This window comes from Scaptodrosophila lebanonensis, unplaced genomic scaffold (genome assembly GCF_003285725.1).
Source record: "Scaptodrosophila lebanonensis strain 11010-0011.00,11010-0021.00 unplaced genomic scaffold, SlebRS2 tig00000001-arrow-pilon, whole genome shotgun sequence".
In the NCBI taxonomy this organism is placed as follows: domain Eukaryota; kingdom Metazoa; phylum Arthropoda; class Insecta; order Diptera; family Drosophilidae; genus Scaptodrosophila; species Scaptodrosophila lebanonensis.
The window spans coordinates 2,269,508-2,292,246 of NW_022060529.1; the positions used below are offsets into that span (position 1 = coordinate 2,269,508).

The 22,739-nt window shown below is 39.3% G+C and overlaps 4 protein-coding genes and 1 long non-coding RNA gene across 6 annotated transcripts; 3 read left to right on the plus strand and 2 right to left on the minus strand.

Annotated features, from left to right (window-relative positions):
• Window positions 1-1,881: 1,881 nt before the first annotated feature.
• On the minus strand, window positions 1,882-3,447 carry LOC115634250. Its single transcript, XR_003996421.1, has 2 exons — window positions 3,372-3,447; window positions 1,882-2,464 (listed from the first exon to the last, which is right to left on the minus strand). It is a non-coding gene; the product is annotated as an uncharacterized LOC115634250 (long non-coding RNA).
• Window positions 3,087-3,578, plus strand: LOC115634249. The gene is made up of 2 exons (XM_030531844.1): window positions 3,087-3,276; window positions 3,374-3,578. The coding sequence occupies exons 1-2, from the start codon at window positions 3,222-3,224 to the stop codon at window positions 3,508-3,510; spliced, it is 192 nt and encodes a 63-aa protein (XP_030387704.1). The 5' UTR covers window positions 3,087-3,221; the 3' UTR covers window positions 3,511-3,578.
• A 2,444-nt stretch (window positions 3,579-6,022) lies between these two features.
• LOC115624981 lies at window positions 6,023-7,160 on the plus strand. The gene is made up of 2 exons (XM_030519841.1): window positions 6,023-6,267; window positions 6,329-7,160. The coding sequence occupies exons 1-2, from the start codon at window positions 6,210-6,212 to the stop codon at window positions 7,087-7,089; spliced, it is 819 nt and encodes a 272-aa protein (XP_030375701.1). The 5' UTR covers window positions 6,023-6,209; the 3' UTR covers window positions 7,090-7,160.
• Window positions 7,161-11,731: 4,571 nt separating this feature from the next.
• LOC115634017 (bleomycin hydrolase) lies at window positions 11,732-13,445 on the plus strand. The gene is made up of 2 exons (XM_030531543.1): window positions 11,732-12,335; window positions 12,397-13,445. The coding sequence occupies exons 1-2, from the start codon at window positions 11,784-11,786 to the stop codon at window positions 13,291-13,293; spliced, it is 1,449 nt and encodes a 482-aa protein (XP_030387403.1). The 5' UTR covers window positions 11,732-11,783; the 3' UTR covers window positions 13,294-13,445.
• A 1,414-nt stretch (window positions 13,446-14,859) lies between these two features.
• On the minus strand, window positions 14,860-16,200 carry LOC115634137 (formin-like protein 20). Of its 2 annotated transcripts, XM_030531703.1 has the most exons (7): window positions 16,054-16,200; window positions 15,972-15,995; window positions 15,696-15,788; window positions 15,545-15,637; window positions 15,345-15,437; window positions 15,159-15,251; window positions 14,860-15,067 (listed from the first exon to the last, which is right to left on the minus strand). In XM_030531703.1, exons 1-7 carry the CDS (start codon window positions 16,147-16,149, stop codon window positions 14,981-14,983), a joined length of 579 nt encoding a protein of 192 aa, XP_030387563.1. In that variant the 5' UTR covers window positions 16,150-16,200; the 3' UTR covers window positions 14,860-14,980. The 2 variants fall into 2 exon arrangements, with proteins under 2 accessions (XP_030387563.1, XP_030387564.1); XM_030531704.1 differs by lacking the exon at window positions 15,345-15,437 and having other exon boundaries at window positions 14,932-15,067.
• Between the last annotated feature and the right edge of the window lie 6,539 nt (window positions 16,201-22,739).

Genomic DNA, 22,739 nt, shown 5'->3' on the forward strand with positions numbered 1-22,739 from the left:
GATTGTGCATATTGCACGACTTTGACTGCATTCTCGCATTTGGCAAATGTTTTGTGAGATTTTGAAATGCAGACGACATCGCCTCTGCTCTTGTTTCTGATGATGTTGCTGTTGATGTTGCTGTTGGTGTTGGTGTTCCCGCTGCCACTGCTGGAGTTGACTTGCGATGTGCAGTGGCAGACACATCATTGTAAATGCATTTGACGCATTTGCGCCTGCGAGTGGCTCAGGACATTAGCGCAAAGGCAACACTACACTGTGCGAGTATGTGAACAAAGCTAATTGTAAATATTCAGGGCCTGTTTTAGTGTTGAAACTAAAGGATCAATACTATATATCCTTTGATGTTTAAAGAGAATACTTTTTATTCGGAATTTAAAATATTATTTGGTGGCGTTTCACATACTATACACATCTAAATAAACGAAATAGAAGAATATATTCGGAAGCAGGCTCGTGTCAAAAATTTTAAGTTACTAATCAGAAACTTTCAAACGAACAAACTTGCATATATTTGAATTTTTGCAATTTTATTATTATTGTTGTGCTACCTTCGGGCGGCTTTTTCTAGTTCTAAATGAAAAAAAAAAAACTAATATGACCTTGAATTTGAATGAATGAGTGAATTTATTGTACGAGTATATGCAATATCACAAATATATATATTCTATGTGAGGACCCTCTTAGGCAGATCCTGTGGATGACTGCATTATTTATATAAATATTATGAGCTAGGTAAATGAATGCGAAGAAATTATCACCACCAGATTCGTCACAATAAGAAAAACAATTCTATATGTTTATAAATGTTGGCAGTAAATGTTAAATTTAGCCAAATATACCATATACCACCATATACCCATACAATTTATCGTTACTTAGCTACGGCCTTTCCCATCTGAAGCCCGGGACAAGGGAGCGTCAATGATCAATGTGGGTCAAATTACTGGCAACTTAATTTTAAAAACAATGCCCACTGCTTATATTCCAGCCATTACTTTGCCTGCTCTGTCTATACTATGCTAGCAACATTGAGCTTAACTTGTTTAAAATATTTAGCCTGGAGGAATGTTTTATAATTAATTTTCACTTCCACATTTTGATGTAATTTTGACACTCTTTATGGGAGCTTTGAACTTGGAACACAAACAAACAAATATTCAGTTGTGGGTCAGGCACTGTCGTTTCATTTATTTTCCAGATTTCATATTTTTTAACATGTATTCCTCTATCATGGAGTTGTGAAAACGATGTGAGAAAACGAGCAACACCTATAACTAAAGTTTTAGCCTTCTCTTAGCTGGTTAAATCATATTAATTACATAAACTTTTTGTACGCTTTTGTTAAAATCTTAACCCGCCTCTATGCTTCTCATACAATGGATTCACGTTATTTAATTATATAATGTATTAATAATTAATGTATTATTTCTCAAACGGTTCACCTACAGCTGGAGCAGGTTAAGGAATAAATATTTAATTTAATCACCAATGAAATTTATTTATGAAATTTATGGAATTTGGTAACTAATTTGATATCCATCGATGAGGAACCGAAACGGGGTGAATACTATTTTGAGGAATAGCACTCCTTTTCTTATTTCTGACGGTAGTAGAGTACATACATCATATGGTCTGGTACGTATGTGATTTTTCTGATGTTCTTGGTTCAGTTGGTCTTATGTACGAAACTTACTTCAACAATAGGTGTAGGTGGTAATCAAATGAACATGGTTTCCATGCTTCGCACGGGTATTTTTACAAAAATTTTACAAATTATTCTTTTTATAACACACACACACACTTAACACACATAAACCCTTCTTTTTGCTATAAGTTACTAAGGAGTAAAATTTATTTTGGATATTATTATTCTAATCATTTTTTGTTTTTAGGTTTTTTTTGTAATTTTTTATTAGGTCAGAGGTTCTCTGTAAAAGATATTTAATGTTTTATTTTGTGGTAGCAAAATAAATTGATTTTCAGGAGCTCCGACCCGTGATGGGTCAACATACCGCAAAACATTGCTTTCGTATGCCAATCCCTACTAATTCGTTGCTGGGCCGTTGATAATAGTTGTTGAATTAAATTGTCCTACATTTCCTTTTAAGCAATTCCGAATTTTACCATCAATTCATGTGGCGGCAGTCCAGAAGGGCTTAGTGAATTTAAGTATCTTGATCGATCGATTTGTAATCTTTTATTTGGCTGGGGGCTTTTGAATAATATTGCCTTAATATTTAAAGTGGCAATGTTTCGGGGATGATTATGAACTAACAGCATGCTATTCAGGAGTTTTTTAAGGTAATTTTTTTACACCTTTGGTTACATTATCGGAGTTTTAATAAGGATTCCATTCTTTTTTGCAAATATAATATAGCCCATGTTCACCGGCGATAGTGTCGCTTCTCAACAGTGAAACAATCCATTAAATCGGTCCACTAAATTCGGAGCCTTTTCAATTCTAAAAAATAAATTAATATTAGTATAGATAAAATATAAACTTAGCAAAGAGCACAGAGCATAGCGGCCAGCAGCTATATAGATTTCGCATAAACTGGTCACACAGCGCACAATCAAAATAATTGCCACAAAATTTAGTTGATATGCGAACTGATAAACAAAATTGTGCGGCGGAATATACATATGTATGTTGTATGTACATACATGTAGGTACGAATGTATTTTGTGGCGATAATTTTGGTGGAAAGTGAGCTTAAGTGGCAATTGTGCAGTGAGCTTTGTCAGATACATCCATTCAATGAGCCAAACGTCATCGAAAATACCTGTTTGTTGTTTACTCTTGAATTTCTCCCAAACACGCCTAAGGCAGGCAGCCAAAGAGCATAATGCTCAGCGGCTTACCTCCAGCTATTGAGTCGCTAAAGCTCACACCCACGAGAAATTAGCTGCAGTCCGGCCCCAAAGCTTATAATATGCATAAGCATGTATGTATGTACATATGTACGGTTTGTTGAAAAACTTTTACCGCAGCAATTCAGTTGAATATAATTGGAAGCGTAAGTGTCAGAGTGCTGTAAGATAGAGACTGAATGGCTCTGTTCCGTTCGTTGGAGCACTCATGACTGCATTGGCAGAAAGTCAGCGAAGTAGCATACGCATATGGCTATGGGTACATTGTCAAGTCGGGCACGCAGCCAAAGCTATATAAACGCACATCACGATTAAGAATTGAATCAGTTGAGCTTTTCGCCTTGACCATGTGCCATCGTATCTTTGTTCTGTTTGTGCTGCTACTCGCAGCCCTCTTAAGCGGTAAGTCATTGAACTGATGGCTTATATATTTACATTTACATACATCTATATATATATGCACGTATACTTTTGTATATCTGGGAAATTTTGCTTACAGTATGCTGCGCCCTACCGCTTTCATGGGGGCCCTCAGCCAATCGTGGCCCCATTGGGGGACCAGCCTGGAATGGAGGTGATGCTGAAACGACTGATAATATTATTTTGCACTCTAAGGGCGGAAAATGGCATTACTAATTGATTTGTTAAGTATGTGTGTGTCACGAGTTGAACAAATAAAATTATATTTAACCGACACCATTAAATTTATTGATTGTTTTTCTCTCTAAAAAGCTTCTTCAACTAACCAGTTTATTTTGCCAAAGCCAAAGCTTTTTATACTCTGTGCAAGAAGGTGCAAGAGTATATTGAAAGTGAAAAATGTAACAGGGAGAAGGAGGCGTGGCAGACCCCACAAAGTATATATACATATGTATATTCTTGATCAGCGTGACAAGACGAGTCGGTCTAGCCCTGTCTGTCTGTCCGTCAGTATGAACAGCTGAATCTCAGGGACTATGAGAGATAGAGACATCAAAGTTTTTGTACGCAGTTCGAGTTTGTTTTATTTTTTGATGCACCCCCTCAGGTTTTGTTGTTATTACTGCTTTAGCTTAACTCTTTACTGCGCCTATGTTCACACACAGACCAGATAGACATGGGTACAGAGTACTTCAAAGTCGGGGCATTCGACTAAAGCTTTTCCACTTGTTATTGCATAAATGTTATTCCATAAGTGCCTAAATATGTACGTCCATATTCACAGTAGATGTTGAATATGGTCAATTAGTTGGTCCAATATAACTTAAAGTGCACTTATCTAATAATAAAAAAAAAACAATTCCAAAACAATTTGAAGCCAAAAAACTATAACAAAAATTATTTTTAAAATATCTGTACCAACTCAAATACAATAATTCAATTATCTTAGTTCAATTTGAAAGCCAATACAGTGTTTGGGAACTATAATGAATAAATTGAATTGAATTGTATATTGAATTTTGATATTTCTTACCTGATTCGTAATTCAAAGCATGCATAATAAAGCAAATTAATATAGTAAATAACTATGCAGATATGTGCAATTTAATTTTTAATTATCTTGGGTTTTTAGAAATTTTTTTTTTAAGAAACTATCTGTTTCCTATATGCTAGTTCAATTTTGTGCTTCACCAACACATCCTAGCTGCTGTAACCCTAGGTATTGGAACTTCGGTTACACCAACTTAAATTATAAACAAGAAACGATTTCTAGCGAAAAATTTTTCACAAAAATAAACAAATTTTAAAAAATGTTTCATTAATTTTTTAAAAATTGTACAAAAATACATAACTGATTATGAACAGTTTTAAGAACATTTTTTACATCATAATCGTGTCTACAGAGTACAGTATTAATTGAAAGTAGCAACAACAAAAAAAGCTGCGTTCAGATATTACATGTATGGCTATAACTTTCTTCAGATTTAACCAATCGTTATGAAACTTAACATACGGACACATAATCACTAACTGGATGTAAACACCAAATACGGAAGTAATGGAAATTCACTAATAGCGTGGAAACGGAACAAACTTGTCCTTTCTCAGGCTTCAGAGAATCTGGATGCCAAGTTTGGTTATTCTAGCTCTTATGCTTTCCGATATCCTTGCGTTCATGTTGACAGACGGACACGGCTATATCGACTCGGCTTGTCGCCCTGATCAATAATAACTATATCTTAGGGGTCTTCCACGCCTCCCTTTCACTCTTTGGATACGGGGTTATTTGTTAATTTTTAATGTCAGTTTCCAGAACCTCGTCCTCTAAGTTTGTCGGATTTCAGGTTGCAGCGTATTTCACTATTCTTTTATTAGAAGAATGTTTTTTATAATTTATTCATTTATTGCTCCCAGACTTATTAGTTGAATTGAGTTATTCTAAAGTTAAATGGTATTTCAATCTATCAATCTAAGGAAAGAGCCAATTAACATTGGCTTTTTTATTACGCCATCTTTAAGAAAATTTACGAGCGTATACTTATTATTTTGTCCCTATGAGTACGTGATACTAGAAAACCATCGCTGATAACGCAGATCGCGATGCAAACAACGCGTGTGTAGGAGCTTCTTTTATTATTATAAGTTTTGCCATCTCTATCGTTCGAGGGAAACATTGTTTATCCAATGGGAAGTAAGTACAGTAAACACATTATAAACTAATTCTTATTCATATTGTGAATGAGAGAAATACCTCGTCATTTTGGACGGCTTTAGTAATTTTTTAAAGAATATTTTAACTGAATTGTCGCTAAATCGTAAGTCTGGTCTGTACATACGTGCAGTACAGACATAAATATGTCTTGACTTAATTAGCTCTGCCTCTATTTCTGTTACCATAGCCATTTCATTGTTATCAAGTACAAGCTGCTGATAAGCGTTTTTGTGTGTGGTTTTGGCATTTTCCCCAGAATGGCGATAGCCTTTCAACTTTCTTATAATATACATTTTATTTTTATAGAAGTTTTTGCATTGCTTAACCCCAGAGTCAATTAACACTATGCATGAGTTTTCTGAACGGCTGTTCCCGCTGCCATCCGACACCCTACAAACTGCAAAGCTTTTTACCTACGCCAAGTATTCGGCACGTTCGAGTTGAAGACCGAGTCCGAGTCGTGAGTCAGTCGTCAGGCAGTCTAAGCTCTACGCCCAGCCGTACTACAATCGCCGCCGCTGCTACGACCACAGAGCGTACTCAGTTAAGACGCATTTAAACGGCACTGGTATTTCCCGGCACATTATCTGCCTATATGCACATCTACCCGCCCGCAAATTCAACCAGAAGATAGCAATATATAAGGTGGCCCCACAATTCTGTAAACGTATAGTTCGAAATCGAACTGCAAGCACACAACAATATGGGAAAAATATTTGCAATTATTACACTGCTCGCCGGCGTCCTATGCTTTACTAGAGGTAAATAAATTGACATTGAACAATTTACAGATATCGAAATGAAATGAAATTCTTATTGTAGCATTGGAGGGCCAAGCTGGGGCTGTCCCGAACACAGTTGTGCAAACTGGAGCTGACGGCACAATTATCCAAAATGGCAAAGGTGGCACCTATCTTCAAGGCCCTGGGGGCACTATTTTACACAATAGCGCTGGAGGAACTATATTGCAGAATGGAGCCGGCAGCATTTATACCCGTCCCGATGGACGACGCGTTCTGGTGGGTTCCAATGGCCAAACTCTTGTGACCAGACCAGACAGCGATGAGGACTCATCTGACAGTGGCGAATATGACAAATGGATTAGCGACAGTGGCGACAACCAGAATGTAATCATCAATGGTCAAAGCTATGGATCTGGCTCAGGGGGCAATGTCCTTATCGGGGGTCAAAATGGTGTATTCATAAATGGCGGCCAAACAGTGCGTGTGGTGAATGGTGGTCTGCAGTTGACCGAAGGTGGACGCGATTACGTCTTTAAGCCACGTGCGCCCGGCGTCACAGAGCAGGAACAGGTGGAAATCAATGGACACCCTGCTACAGTGTTCTATGAACAGGGCGGTGTACGTGTGGAACGACAGGATGGTACTGTTCTGGCCTACGGCATTAATGGCGAGGGTCTGTTTATGGGCGACAAACAGGCTTACGCCAAACGCAAGGAAATCTTAGCCGACATACCGCGCCAGACCGCTCAGATAGGGGAGGAGGTGCGCCGCTCGATGGAAAAGCTTCAAGCCGAATTGCAGCAGTCCTTGGGCAATATACGTCTAGGACCATGGTTCTAAGAACCCAACGATATCTATGTAAGCATGTGCATAGTACAGAATCGAATAAAGCACATGCCAATACAATTATAGAAGTTTTGTTTAAAGAAAGAGTGCGGCGACTTAAATCTACTTAGTTACATACATATGTATGTATCTATATATATATAAATAAACACGGCTTATTCGTCATCAATAGATGGTGTCCGAACTTTAAATTCCTACCTATCATGACTACCGATGGTGCTAGGGAATGCTGATAACGCGCAATTCGTTCTAATGGCTTCACTCAGACAATTGAACTTGTTGTGATCGTGTGAATAAAATAAAAGTGGGCTCTCTAATACGCAAATTTCATTCACTTCAGCTCGCTTACTGAATTTGATGAATTCTTCCGACTTGCCATATAAGTAAGCATACTCGTATAGTATATGGTATGCAAAGTATACATATACTATACATATGTGGATTGGATTTGCCCCGCGCTTGTTTGTTTACTGACGGGAAATTCCAATGAAACAGAAAACTTCGATGGGCAAATAAGATGGGGCAAAATTATTAGGTTATACTTGTAGGAATCGAATTAAGCACTTTTCATATTAAGATCATATGATTTTATTTGCATACTTACATTTTTCTATATGCCCAGAAAAGTTATAGGAATCGAATTAAGCAGTTTTCATATTAAGATCATATGATTTTATTTGCATACTTACATTTTTCTATATGTCCAGAAAAGTTATAGGAATCGAAGTAAGCACTTTTCATATTAAGATCATATGATTTTATTTGCATACTTACATTTTTATATATACCCAGAAAAGTTATAGGAATCGAAGTAAGCACTTTTCATATTAAGATCATATGATTTTATTTGCATACTTACATTTTTCTATATACCCAGAAAAGACAATAAAAAATACTTATATATAATTTTTTTTAGTAGGCACTATGAGGTTAAAAAACAACAACTTCGTGTCATTTGTGTTAGACCTCTTGTGTTGTGGTTTTGAGTTAATTATTTCTTGTTTTTTTTTTAATTTTGAAATTGATTTTCAACGAAGAATAGACAATCGAAATCATAACACAAAAAACAGTTTCACCAATGCATATACTTTGGAACCAGGATTACGTATGAAATCAACCTTTCCACTAAAAATAGTGCAACCAAAAAGCTGTAGGTAAAACAAAAAAAGCAAATATGTTTGACACCGACTTTTTATACCCTGTACCCGTAGGGTAAAAAGGGTAAATTAGGTTTGTGCAAAGTATGTAACATACAGAAGGAAGCATCTCCGACCCCATAAAGTATATATATTCTTGATCAGCATGACGAGAGAAATCGATCTAGACATGTCCATCCGTCTGTCCGTCCGTCTGTCCGTCCGCCTGGATGAACGCGAGGATCTCAGAAACTATAAAAGCTAGAATAACCAAAGTTGGCATCCAGATTCTCCTAGATCCGAGTGAGGACGAGTTTATTCTTTTTTTTTAATTTTCCCCCCCTTCCCCCGCTGCAGAATTTCGTCAATAGCGTCCACATTTCAAATGCTACTTAAACCAAACTTTGCACACATGATTAATATATATTTGTCTACTGTTGTTCAAAATTTTATTCAATTCGGTCAAATCTAAGAAAATTTATTAGCGAAACAAATTCTCTCCAGTACAACCCCCACAAACTGCAGTAACAAGTTCGCTCTTCTTCCTCTTCTTGCTTCTGCTATGGGCGCATATAACTCAGTGACGGAAGTTACCTGGGTACAGGGTATTACACTGTCGGGCTTGCTCGACTGTAGCGTTCTCTCTTGTTTCACTTTAAAAGCTTACGATTGTCACGCTCTCAACCAGGAAATCCCCATACAATTATTCTGATGTTTCGTTGGAAAAAGAATGTTTTATGGTTAACCAAGATCCGACCGAGTCCGCCGAAGTCCCTCTGAAAAGACTTACGAAAAGGGGTACCAATTATGCAAGTGATACTAAGTATATAGCATTCTATTTTAATTTTCAGCAAGAAGAGTGTGTTGTCTACAAGTAATTGTTACTACACTGGTCGGCACAATTATTTTGACGAGAAGAAAATCATACATTTTTGTCAATAACTGGTTATTGGTTTAAGATATCAAAGGAAACTTTTTTTCTCAATTCCATATTGGTATTACAAACTTAAAAATAATTCAAAGGATATATTTTTATAAGAACTTTTAAAATTATAAATCAAGGTAATTTTCATGGGTTGGCATAAGTATTTTGACAATGGATATTAACAAAAAAAACAAAGCTTAATACTAAACAAAACATAAGAAATTGATGGTAGATTAATAAAATGTATACCCGCCTTTGGCTTCGATAACTTTTTGAAGACGTCTTGGAACTGAGTCCACTAAATTTTGAAGGACCTCTAATGGTATCTCTTTCCAAAGAGAAGTGACCTCGGAAATAGTTTCTTCTTCGGTTTTATGCAAAGACGCATTTCTTTTACGTTTTACAAGAGACCACACATTCTCAATAACGTTTAAGTCCGGACTTTGTGGTGGCCAATCCAGAGTAGTAACACCAACATCGCTTAAAAATGCTCTTATCATTTTGCTTTTGTGGCATGGGGCGTTATCCTGTTGCAGGATAAATGATTCTCCAATCAGCCTGTCACCGGAAGGGAATGCGTTTTCGTTAAGGGTACTCAAATATTGTTGCTGGTTCATTGAGCCGGTGATGGGAACGAAATCACCTAACCCATTGTACGCAATGCATCCCCAGAACATGACTGAGCCTCCGCCATGGCTCACTTTTTGACATACGGGGATATTTTTTTGTCTTTGAAACTGTGGGAGCCTTACAAAAATCTTTGTTTTTGATGAATTATATTCAAAGGAGCTTTCATCTGTCCATAGAACGCTTCTCCAAAACTCTTTTGGCTTATGCAGATGCTCCTTTGCAAAAGCCAATCTTTTGAGCTTGTTCACCTTTGATATGTAAGGTATGTCCTTCGCTTTGTATGTCTTAAAATCTTCTTCTTTTAGGCGTCGCCGAACAGTACGCTCACTGATTGGAGTCTTGGTCGACTTATTCCATTGATCTGCAGCAGCTTGCGGCTTTAAATGAATATTTTTTTTAAATTCCCGCAATAGGACTCGATCTTCAATGGGTGTTGTTTTGCGGTTAGCACCTGATCTAGGCAAGTTTTTGACGTCATTGTGGGTCTTATATTTGTTAATTTGATAGTGGACTGTTTGCCGCGACAAATTATATTCATTTGCAATGTCTTTTGGTGCTACGCCGGCATTAAACTTCGCCACTATTGAGGCTCTAACAACATAACTTAATTCTGTCTTTTTTACCATTGTATCGATTACTTTTGAATCAAATTTTAATGAAAATAATGTAAAAAGGTCAACAAAAATTGTTACACCAAAGTTATTTTAGTATCACTTGATAAAACGTACGCGAAAACGGCGACAAGGTTTGGTCAAAATACTTATGCCGTGCCTGAATCCGCAGTCAACTCACATTGTCATTTGTAGAAAAAAGGTGTGAAGAGTAATAGACAAAATATTTTGCCTACATATTGTTGTTGCTATGAACTCAATATCCCGTATGAAAATTGTACCGTTATTCCTTGAAACTAAAAGCAACCAGCACCGATAGTCGTGAGTACAGTTCGTCAAAATAATTGTGCCGACCAGTGTAATTACAGCTTAGAAACTGCACTTTGACGATATAAGTTATAATGATTAATGGTAAGGCCTTGGGTAACAATTGTATACAAAAATAGTCTAAATCAATTAAGTTATTTGCAAATGAAAGAAAATGTTTAGTTATAATGATTAATGGTAAGGCCTTGGGTAAAAATTGTATACAAAAATAGACTATATCAATTAAGTTATTTGCAAATGAAAGAAAATGCTTAATAGAGGTCACAAAACTTAACATTTTCATTAAATGATGTACGATGAGTTTCAATAATAATTTCTGCATATGATCAATAAAAATAACTTCAACAAATCCAACTCAATTCCATTTTAAGGCGAAATTGTGCGTCATAATAATTAATAATTATATTGCAAAAATTTTTTATAGGGGCCATGGCCCCCGGCCCCCATGCGTACGCCCTTGAATATCTCTATTACAAATTTTACTTTTATTCTTACAAATATATTTAAAAAGCAAGCCAATCATGCTTTTTCTTCAGGAAGCCGATAAAAAATGCATTTAGATGTACATTAAAACAGGATTAAAACCAGTAAATTATGTATACTTATTAACAAACACTCTGCAGAAACCTTACGATTTTTGTTCGACTTATGCAACTGGCCAACATAAAAATTGCCATACATACTATTTCATTTTTTTTTTTTTTTGTTGATGCGACTTATACTTGAATTATATTGTGTGTAGTGCCTACATAAAAATACAAAAATGTTGTTTTATTAAAAATTTTGCTACAGTCCTAGCGTTTTTATGTATTAACTCTAAATTTGACTGGTGTCAAGAGTATACCGTTAAATTGACAAACGAACACCAATTGGGTTGACATTTTTATGGTTTTAGTATTTTTTATGTGTTAACTAAATCATCCTAAATAATGACAAATTCCTATAAACGGGTAACACTTATCACATTTGTATATATTTCCATCGGACCAATAAGAAGAAGAATACGAGCCCGAAAGAATTCCTCCCTTAACGGCTAGGCAGAGAATTCCACTGAAGGTGATGAGCGAAGAGTCGCCAGCCTTTGTTCTCACCTCTTCCCAGCTCTCAAGATGGCGGGATCAGTTCTATGAATCGCCCATCAACCGTTTGGCCCAAAATGTGTGCACCACCAGCGATCCGTACAACGCTTGCGTGCAACACGTCGCACAGGAGATTGCGGGATTTCATGAGATACTGCGAGTGCCCACTGTGGGAAAGGCGACCACGATGGGCGCCAGCTGGATATGCGCCGGCTTGGATCTGCTGCGTCTGCCTTTTGTTGCCAAACATCGAATGCCGGACTTTGAGTTCTCAACAGCGTATCTGCTCTACTGGCACAAAATGGAGCGCTGCAATTATTTTTTGCACTCGGTGGTTGAGCTTTTGGATCGTTGCGAGCCCATAGACGGACGCACCTTCTCCTACCTGATGAAGCATGCCATACCTGATGCAGGCAACTGGCAAATGTTTGTCAATCTGGTCCGCAAACATGGTCTGATGCCCAAAAAGTGTTACTTGGTTAGTGTTTCGGCCACACGCACGCTGCAGCTCAACAAAATTCTAAGATCCAAGGTGCCGTTTGTGGTCCTCATTAGTGCGACTTGTGTAACTAAATGTCCTTTCCATTCTGCAGCTGCACGAGTACAGCAGCCAGCTGCATGCTCAGTACACCTTCGATGGCGACACTTCACAATTACCCGCCAAGATTGAAACGATGCGGGAGGAGCTGTACAAAGTGATTAGCATCTGCCTGGGGACGCCACCAGTGGAATTTAACTGGACATATTACGATCTAAACAAGCGCTATCAAAATCTGGAAAATCTCACTGCCTTGGATTTTTATGAGCTACTAGTCAAGCCTTGTTGTGATTTGGAATCTCACGTTTGCCTCGGTCATGATCCACGTGTTGAGCACACCTATCAACACAATTATCATGTAGCCTATAGCTCCAATATGGTTGGGGGCCTGCGCCAAAGCTACAATAATCAGCCCATGGATGTGCTGCTACAGAGTGTGGTGGATTCCCTGCGTGCCGGGTCTGCCGTTTGGATAGCATGTGATCTCCAGCCTCGTTTCTACACGCAGTCCCATCTACTCAGCCTCACATCGCATAACTTTGAGTTACTTTTTGGCACTCCATTGGGTCTCGGCCTCAGTAGAGCGGAACGCCTCCTCTACCATGACTCGCGACCTAACACAGCGTTGTTGCTAACCGCAGTCACATTGGATGAGCAGCTGAAGCCACTGATATTTCGGACCGTTGGAACAGCATTATCTAGCGACAGCAAAGAGAATTCGGCGACTGCCTTGATGGATGATAGGGTTGAGGGGACGCTTGAAACGGACGAGGTAGGCCGTGGTGCATCTGGAAGCAAAGCCATCTCGCTCTCCGCCAACTGGTTCCGTGAATACGGCTTTGAAATTGTGGTGGACTCGCGCTTTGTGCCTTCGAGCGTGCTGAATGTCTTGCAAGCACAGAACAGCACTGAACTGCCTATTTGGGACGCCATGGGACGACTGCTCGCCTAATGTCCTGTCAACAAGAACGTGCGACCTTCGCCAAGTGCGTCTGCAAACGAAAATTACGTGACCTGCATGCATATTTTAGGAGATTAGCGCAATGCCCATTTGTAACTTGTCGAATTAACATTAAATAAAACAAAACAGTTGTTTAAAGCAGAGTACATTTTATTCGATGTTAGCGCGCTACCATTTCTTGTAACCATAGCCACCACGACGACCACCGTGGCCTTGGCAACATGGCGAACGAGGAACACCATAGACCGGACGGTTGTACTTGTGCTTCTGCTTCTTCAGCAGATGGCGTGGCTCACGCACTTCAGCATCTCCAGACGGCGGGGCTGCGCCGCCATTGGTGGCTCCATTGTCATTAGAATGCTGGCCAACAGTTGACAGACCAACAGCTGCGCGGTCGAGATCAGGAAATGCCAAAACCAAAACAAATGTCAGGCTGGCTAGCATAATGAAGGCAACGAATTTCATGGCGCGATATGCAATGACGAAGTGAATAGTGCGAACTAAACTACATATAGCTTCAAGAAGCCTTTATATAGCCTGGCACAGGTACATACATGTATATTACGAACCACGTATACCTGATCCGAGGCTCTCATAACAGCTGCTAGGGATTAGTGGTCAGGTATGAAACTGTCAGTCATTTATGGCCACTGCGAAAACTTTAATGCGCATTTCCCACTTTTCTTCGTATTTTTAAATCGCTACATGTTATAGCCTTCTCGTGAAGTGAGAGGGTATAGTACGCGAATCGGTTAAGAATGGAAGGCAACTACAAGTTATTGCTCCACGTTCCCGTCCAACTTACTTCCAGAAAGAATTTTCAGAAATATTTTTAGTAGCTTATAGTAGTAGGTAGTGGTTTAGTAGAAGATTCGAAATAATTCATCCTTAACACTGTTTATTGTAACGCTCAGTTTAATCTTAATTCCATGATTCCAATCCACTTTCTTAGCAATTCGTAGACGAATAATAATCGAAGAATAATTTATGCCTCGTTTTGCGACAGTCAGCAATTCGTAGTGCTCTCAATTTCTTAATAATATTAAATTATATAATATTAAAAAAATCTCGTTTGAACTAGAAATGGAAAAACTTGAAAGCAAGTAGAAGATTCGAAATAATTCATCCTTAACACTGTTTATTGTAACGCTCAGTTTAATCTTTAGCCATATTTCCAATCCACTTTCTTAGCAATTCGTAAACGAATTATAATCGAAGAATAATTTATGCCTCGTTTTGCGACAGTCAGCAATTCGTAGTGCTCTCAATTTCTTAATAATATTAAATTATATAATATTAAAAAAATCTCTTTTGGACTAGAAATGGAAAAACTTGAAGGCAGAACCCGTTGAACACGAACGTTATGGGGAAAATACTGAGGACAAGGATGAAAATGTAGCTTAGATCTGATCAGTTTTTCATATATAAAGAATAACATTTAGTTTAAAGCCCACAAAGAAATGTTTACGAAATAAAAATTGGTTTCTTCATGAAAGTTTGATTTAAAAAAACTCAGAATGGCTTGCTTTAAGGCTAAGTTGTGGATTAAAAAAAACGTTTTCAATGCTCTTAATCGTGTATTTTTTTTATGTGGTTCCTCAACTTGCACAAACGCCCAACAAATGATTAAATGTATATAGGTATATCCAACGATTTTTATCTGCCCATTTGAAACTGCTTACAGGAATGATAGCATCGGAGGGTGTGGCATTTCAGGCGGTGGTGGCGGCGGCATTCCTGGTGGGGCCGGCATATCACGACGTTGCTAATAATGAATCAAAAATAAATTAAAATTTTATAAAAATAATGTAATACTATATTTAAAACAAACTGCCAGCTGGTTCCTTTTAACTTACTCGGAGTTTTGGTGGTGGTGGCGGTGCCTCGTTTGCTACTTTTGGTGCATCCTCTGGTGGTTCATTGCTCATTTCCATAACATGACGACGGGACTGAAATATTGTAATATTGTTCAAAGGTACATTTAAAAAATAACTCGATATTTATGGCCTACAATTCGAGGTAGGAGGTATCCTTTAACTTACTCTGAATTTTGGTGGTGGTGGCGGTGCCTCGTTTGCTACTTTTGGTGCGTCCTCAGGTGGTGCATTGCTCATTCGGTTAGCATGACGACGGGACTGAAAAATTATTACATTGCTTCAGAATTATGTCCAAGGTAAAATTTAAAAAAAAGTAAAGATATTTTAAGCCTGCAATTTGTGTTAACAGGTTTCCTTTAAATTACTCTGAATTTTGGTGGTGGTGGCGGTGCCTCGTTTGCTACTTTTGGTGCGTCCTCAGGATGTTCATTGCTCATGTCCGTAACATGACGACGGGACTGATTCAAAAGTAAATTTTTAGAAACAGTTCTGAGTCGCCGGCAGAAGCTAACTTACTCTAAAATGCGCTGGTGGTGGTGGTGGCTCATTTGATAGCTGCGACAGTTCCTTTGGCGGCTCATTACGCATTGGGGTGGCATGGCGAGGCGCCTAGAAGTAGGCATATGCAAAATCGTTTAACCAACAGCGCGTAATTGGCCAGCCGCCTCCTCGTTTGTGCATCAATTACGCGCTGTTGATAGACTAGCGCCGGCGCCGGCGAAGGTGCCTGGCGGCTTGGCTTAAAGAGCATCCACCTCAAATTTAAATGTTTAAATTAACTTAACAACTTACTCTATGCAACGAATGGTGCGGCGCCTGCGAGTACAAATTTCAATTAAACATCTTATTCAAGACAGAAAAATTCAACACTCACCTCGAGGCCCTTTGTGGTTCCACCACCACGTCCATCAACACCGAAAAGCGTCAAAGCCACAACGTAAATAACCAAAACAGCGCAAAATAGCCTCATTCTCTAGCTGTCACGTTCCGGCCCAGCAAGAAATTTGCACGAGTGCTCGAGGTTTTTTTATGGCTGCTCTCGATGAGCAACTTGTACATTTATAGCCGTCGAATGTGCCTGCACTTAATTGGCCTGCTATCCAAAATCTTGCAAAGTGCAATGTTTATTTCAATAATTGCAGATGATACTGGTATAAAGCAGGGAAGTACATATTAATTATTAGTTAAATACGAACTCTTAACTAATAATTGCATAATTTTTGATCAAATCTGATACCAACATGACATTTAGAATCATCGAGCGTGGAGTGTGTGGGAAAGTGTCGCATTAGCAACCCTCATAGTGGCGATTTATAAATCAGCTGCTAACTTCCCCATTGAGTGCACGTAGACACCCAGCTCCTCCTCTGTTTAATTAATTACATCCAACTTATAGCATTTACATTTCAAAGTGTTTAACGAAAAAAAAAATTAAAAGATAATTAAGTAATATACGATCCAAATGTAATCTGATCATTGGTGTTCCCATAATATAATTATACCCAAAGGGTGAAAGGCTATACTAGTTTTGTGCGCATGTATGTAACACACAGAAGGAGGCGTGGCAGACCCCACAAAGTATATATATTCTTGATCAGGATGAGAAGACGAGTCGATATAGCCATGTCCGTCTGTCCGTCTGACCGTCTGTCCGTCTGTCCATCTGTCTGTATGAGCGCAAGGATCTCAGTAAGTACAAGAGCTAGGATAACCAAAATTGGTATCAAGCTTCCTATAAGCCCTAGGCAGAACGAGTTTGTTTATTTTTTCTGATACACCCCCCCACTCCCCCGCAATTCGTATTTTTTCTTATAACTTCCGTAATTCTCGGAATTTTGAATTTACATCCAGGTACATCCAGTTAGTACTAATGTGTCCGTGTGCCAAATTTCATCATGATAGGTCAATTCTGAAGAAAGTTATAGCCATAAGTAAAATCGCTGCTCATGCGCTGCCTCTGTCGGCAGCGCTGCCCGCAGCTGTTGTTGTTGTTGCTGCTTTTGTTCAACTTTGTGCTGCATACGTGATGTAAATGTATGCTGTTTAAACTGAACATAAACATGTATTCTAATTTAATTTAATTAATTATTTTAATTAATTAATTCATTCATTTTTTTTAATAATTTAATTTTTAATTTTTTTTTTTTTAATTTTTCTTTTTTGTGGAGAGTACAGGCTATTTTACTGTCGGGCTTGCTCGACTGTAGCGTTCTATCTTGTTTTTATTATGAAATCGGGTTTTTCCCAGATATTTGCTTTTTAACATTTTGTATACATTTTACATTTATACATTTCCAAAGAGTAATTCATCTGATATTTATTTAGACTCTTCTTATGATTAGCTTAACTTGCCCGGTTAAAATCAACTATTTTTGGCATTTGAGTCGTAGCAGGCCCCATATATAAATAGAGCGCGTTCAGATAATTTGTTGAAAAAAAAAGCAAACCACTATACCCTCTAGATTGTAGAATTTGAATTAGTTGCTTTTAAGCTAAATAAGTATTATAAACTGTTAAAACATCTACGTAACATAATTTGTCACACAACCCTGGTAGCTGTCAAAGTGACTAGTCGACTTTTTATTGTGCGCTCCGTGAAAAATTGTAATAAATTCCTCTTTTTCAATTATTTCGCGTATAGTGCGTTAAAAAAAACCACCCGGAAACCTAGTTTCACCTTGGCTTTTTGGCAATCGTTTAGTATCCTTATTTTCTTGGATTCCAATCAACAATTAATCTGCTGTATGGGGCTGCTCTGCTGACGTATACACGTCATCGGAGCAGAGACAGCCCAGAATTTTTCTTCTTTGCTTGTTTTGCAAGTCATCTTATCTCACGTAAATGAATGCTGATGAAGACTCGGCCGCTCTCGGAGCAGCTGAGGAAGTAGTCAATAAGCTGCCGAAGTACGTGGAGATGAGAAAAATTTCTGGTAAATCACCTTCGGAGCTGAGAGCAAAAATAACCAAGGACTTGCATATGTCAATGGGAAAACCATACTTAAAGCCGTCAATCTCAACCAGTAACTGGATTGCCTCAACCACTTGTACATCGACTACAAGTACCCTAACATTTTCTGTGGTGAACTCTCAATCAATGTATACTACAGTAGCGACATCAAATGGCAGTTTGTGCTCCACACCCGCCGTTGTGAGTACACCGGCTTCAATGACAAACTTAGTTGCAAATCCAACTCTGGACAAATTTTGCTCGTTTCAAATGCCAGTACCCGGTATTAATAGGAAGCGGAAAGGAGCCGTCGAGTCACTAAAATCGGCTCAAAAAAATAAGCCAACTCCTGTCAATACAACGCAGGGACAACGAACTGCGTCCTCCTCTCCGCCAGCGCTTCAAAATAATAGATTTGCAGCCCTTTCGGAAGAAGCTGATTCCATTATGGAAATGGAAGAGCCAGATTCCGAAGATCCATCGAGCCAGCAAAATGAAGCCAGCCGTTTCCAGCAGGGAAGTAGTATTCCTAAGCCTCCTGCTATATGTGTGCCACAAGTCAACAAATTGGATAAGCTGGAGGTGGCGCTCAATTCTGCTGTCTCCCCTAACGATTACGACATACGCACATCGAAATCTGGGATCTCGCGTATTTATACGAAGAATTCGAATGCGTTTCGTGCAATAATCAAATTATTGTCCAATCAAAATTGTCAATTCTGGCACCACCAGTTGAAGGAGAACAAACCCTGCAGATTGGTGCTCAGAGATATTCATCCCAATGTACCCAGGCAATTAATAGAGCGCACCTTTACCGACAAGGGCTTTACAGTTTTGAATATATATTGTCCCAGAAAACCGGACTGGCGTAACATTCAAATTAATGAGGAGGATGGTGAGGACATAAATAATGTTAAAACAAGACAAAATATGTTTTACGTTAACCTCCAGAACGCACCCAACGTTGCTGAGGCACTAAAAATAACTCAAATTGGTAGACACAGGGTTACAATATCAAAGGCCAAACAGAGTAAAGAGCTGGTACAATGCTTCAGATGCCAAGATTTCGGGCACACGAGGAACTATTGCCTTAAAAAGCCGGTTTGCGGTAAATGCTCGGGGGACCATGATACTGGCTCAAAATCATGTAACCTGAATGATAATGGGGAATTTATATGCGCTAATTGCGGCGAAGACCACATGTCGAGCTTCAGAGGCTGCAAGGTAAGAATTGATCTAGCCAAAAAACTTAAGCCAGCTGTGAGGTTGCCGAAAGATGGACTAGTTATCGGTAGCAATAGGAGTTACCCAAATAACCAAGGCACTAAAGTACAGTTTATCTCAAACTCTACTGTTAAGAGTGGCTTCTCTTATGCTGATGCAGCTAGGCCAATTGGAGAAAAACGTACCAGCGCGCCAACAAACCAAAACTCGCCCCGATCACACAGTTCCGCCGAAGATTGGCATCTAAACAACAAATTTAGTATGCTGGAAAAGGCGATTTTAGATCTAAACGCAAGAATGGATCAAATGTATAAGCTCATACAGGAAAATATGGATTCCAATAGAGCCTTCCGTGACTTGGTACAAAAACTAATATCCAAATGTTAAATCCGCTGTTAAAAATCGGATTATGGAACGCACGGGGCCTGGTCAAAAACAATGATGAACTCAGGCTTTTCCTAAGTTCAAACTCGATCGATATCATGTTAATAACCGAAACGCATATGCGTCCTGGCTTGAACGCATATTTGCCAGGATACGACCAGTACTACGCTAATCATCCTAGTGGCACCGCTAAAAGTGGTTCTGCAGTCATCATTAGATCAAGTATCGCTCATTCACAGAATGAGCCAATTCTAAAAACAAGCATCCAAGCGGCCAGCGTAACTATACCGACGAATGGTGGAAGCATCAAAGTCTCCTCCCTATATCTTCCTCCCAATGAAGCTTGGTGCAGGGCCGACTTTGATCTATTGCTTGCAACCTTAGGAGATAAGTTTATTGTAGGCGGTGATTTTAATGCAAAACACCAATGGTGGGGTAATTCCAGATCTTGCAGGCGAGGAAGGTGTTTGCAAGAGGCCATAGCTAGTACTACTTGCCAAGTTCTTGCTACTGGAGAGCCAACTTTCTACTCTTACAACACACGGCTTAACCCCTCTGCACTAGACTTCTTTATTGTCAACAGGATTGCCCTAAACAGACTCACCGTTGAAACAAAATATGAGCTCGCATCGGATCACCTTCCAGTAGTAGCGACGCTACATCATGCACCGCAATATAATCCCAAGAGGGAATATATTCTACCACCTGGCTCCCGTATTGATGTTTTTAAAGCCGATCTCGAAAGAAGAATTAACCTGAACGTCGAAATTAACAGCCCAGAGGATATCGAAGACGCGATATCAATCCTCATGAAGAACATTTCACTGGCTGCGTCTTCTGCTGCACCGAAAACTTTACGCTTGCCAACCCAACATAGTCAAGCTAGTCTACCACCAACGGCTGCTGCGCTCTTAAGCCTGAAAAGAAGAGTCAGGAAAGAATATGCAAGAACTGGAGATACTCGCATTCATCAAATCTACAAAAGACTGTCCAATCGACTGCAAAAAGAGCTTGCTAAAATCAGACAAGGCAGAATTGATGACATATTGGAAAGTGCTGGTCCAGATGCATCATTTAATTACTCGCTCTGGAAGCTTACGAGGCGATTTAAGAGGCTGGTCATCCCTAAGACTCCAATTAAGGATCCTACAGGTGGATGGAGCTACTCCAGTCAGCAGAAAGCTGAAATCTTTGCAAACAGCCTAGAGGAAAGATTTAAGCCTTTTGACTTTACAACAGCAGATAGGCGAAGGGTAGTCGAGCTTAGGCTGGAGATGCCATTCCAAATGGCCTTGCCTGCAAGCCCAGTTACACTTCAAGAAGTGGTACAGCAGATAAAAAATCTAAAGGTAAAAAAAGCGCCTGGAGAAGACCTTTTAGACAACAGGACGCTGAAACTGCTCCCCACAAGGGCTCTGCTGTATATTGTCTTGCTCATGAATAACATACTCAGGCTGAGGCACTTTCCAAACTGCTGGAAAATGGCGCTAATTACGATGATTCCAAAGCCAGAGAAACAGCATACTGAAGTAGATGGATATAGGCCGATTAGTCTGCTACCTGCCCTCGGGAAGATGATGGAACGCGTGATTCTGGACCGGATTCTCCAGCTCGAAGCCGTGACGCGCAGAATTCCAAAATGGCAATTTGGTTTTCGAAGAAGTCACGGAACACCGGAACAGCTCCACCGTGTGGTCAACTTCGCCCTGGAAGCCATGGAGCAAAAGATGTACTCAGTGGCTGTGTTTATGGATATTAAACAAGCTTTTGATAGAGTGTGGCATGATGGTCTCCTCTGCAAATTGAAAGGCATGCTAACTCCTCAATTGTTTCAACTCATCGAAAGCTTTCTAAGGGACAGAAGCTTCAGAGTTGCTGTTGATGGAGTGAAATCCACGAGGCGCTCAATTTGTGCAGGAGTGCCCCAAGGCAGTGTTCTCGGTCCTACCCTGTATACATTATTTACTGCTGATATGCCTGCACCGCAAGAGATCCTTGGAGTAGACGAGGATGACGCACTAATAGCTACTTACGCAGACGACACTGCGGTGCTTACCAGATGCAGAGATATCGATGTAGCTTCGGAAGCCTTACAGCAGTATGTAAGTAGTTTCGAGAAGTGGGCTCTGAATTGGAACATTGGTATCAATGCCAGCAAGTGTGCGAATGTCACATTTACAACAAGGCCGTCGTCATGCAGAGATATCACAATGTTGGGGTCCACGCTCAGTCATACAAATTCGCACAAATATCTTGGTGTAATTCTGGACAGAAGACTCAACTTCAGCAAGCATACAACAATGGTCAAGCGATCGGTCATGGCGAAAGCCGGAAAGATGGCATGGCTGCTTGCACCATGCAACAAGCTGTCCCTGCACAGTAAGGTGACAGTATATAAGTCCATATTAAGTCCAATATGGAAGTATGCGCTACCAATTTATGGCATTGCCGCTGCTTCAAACCTAAACAAAATAAGAGTTGCGCAAGCTAAAATACTCAGAAAAATATGCAACGCTCCCTGGTATATGCGCACTAGGGACATCGAAAGAGACTTATGTGTCCCCAAGGTTGGCGATGTCATTCAAATGCACGCAAGCAATTACGAGAAGCGACTCGGCAGTCACCCCAACGCACTAGCGAGGCGGCTCCTGTCCAAACCTAAGAAGAGAAGACTGAAGAAGTGCCATCCAAAGGATCTCCCCACAAGAGCCCTTGTATAAAATACATAGTATATATCATAAAATATAATCATTTTTCATGTAAAACATTGCAAATATTGTATATATGTACATAGATATAAGTGCGTCCTATAGATGCTTACTATAGACAACTTTTGTATTCCCTAACTTTCAACTAGCTTAAGCTGCCATATTGGTAGTAGAAAACTAGTTTAATAAATTGTATATATGTCCTAATAAAAAAAAAAAAAAAAAAAAAAACATAATTTGTAATACTAGCAAGGCAAATTGGTACTGAATATAGCTGACAGAGGGATGAACATAT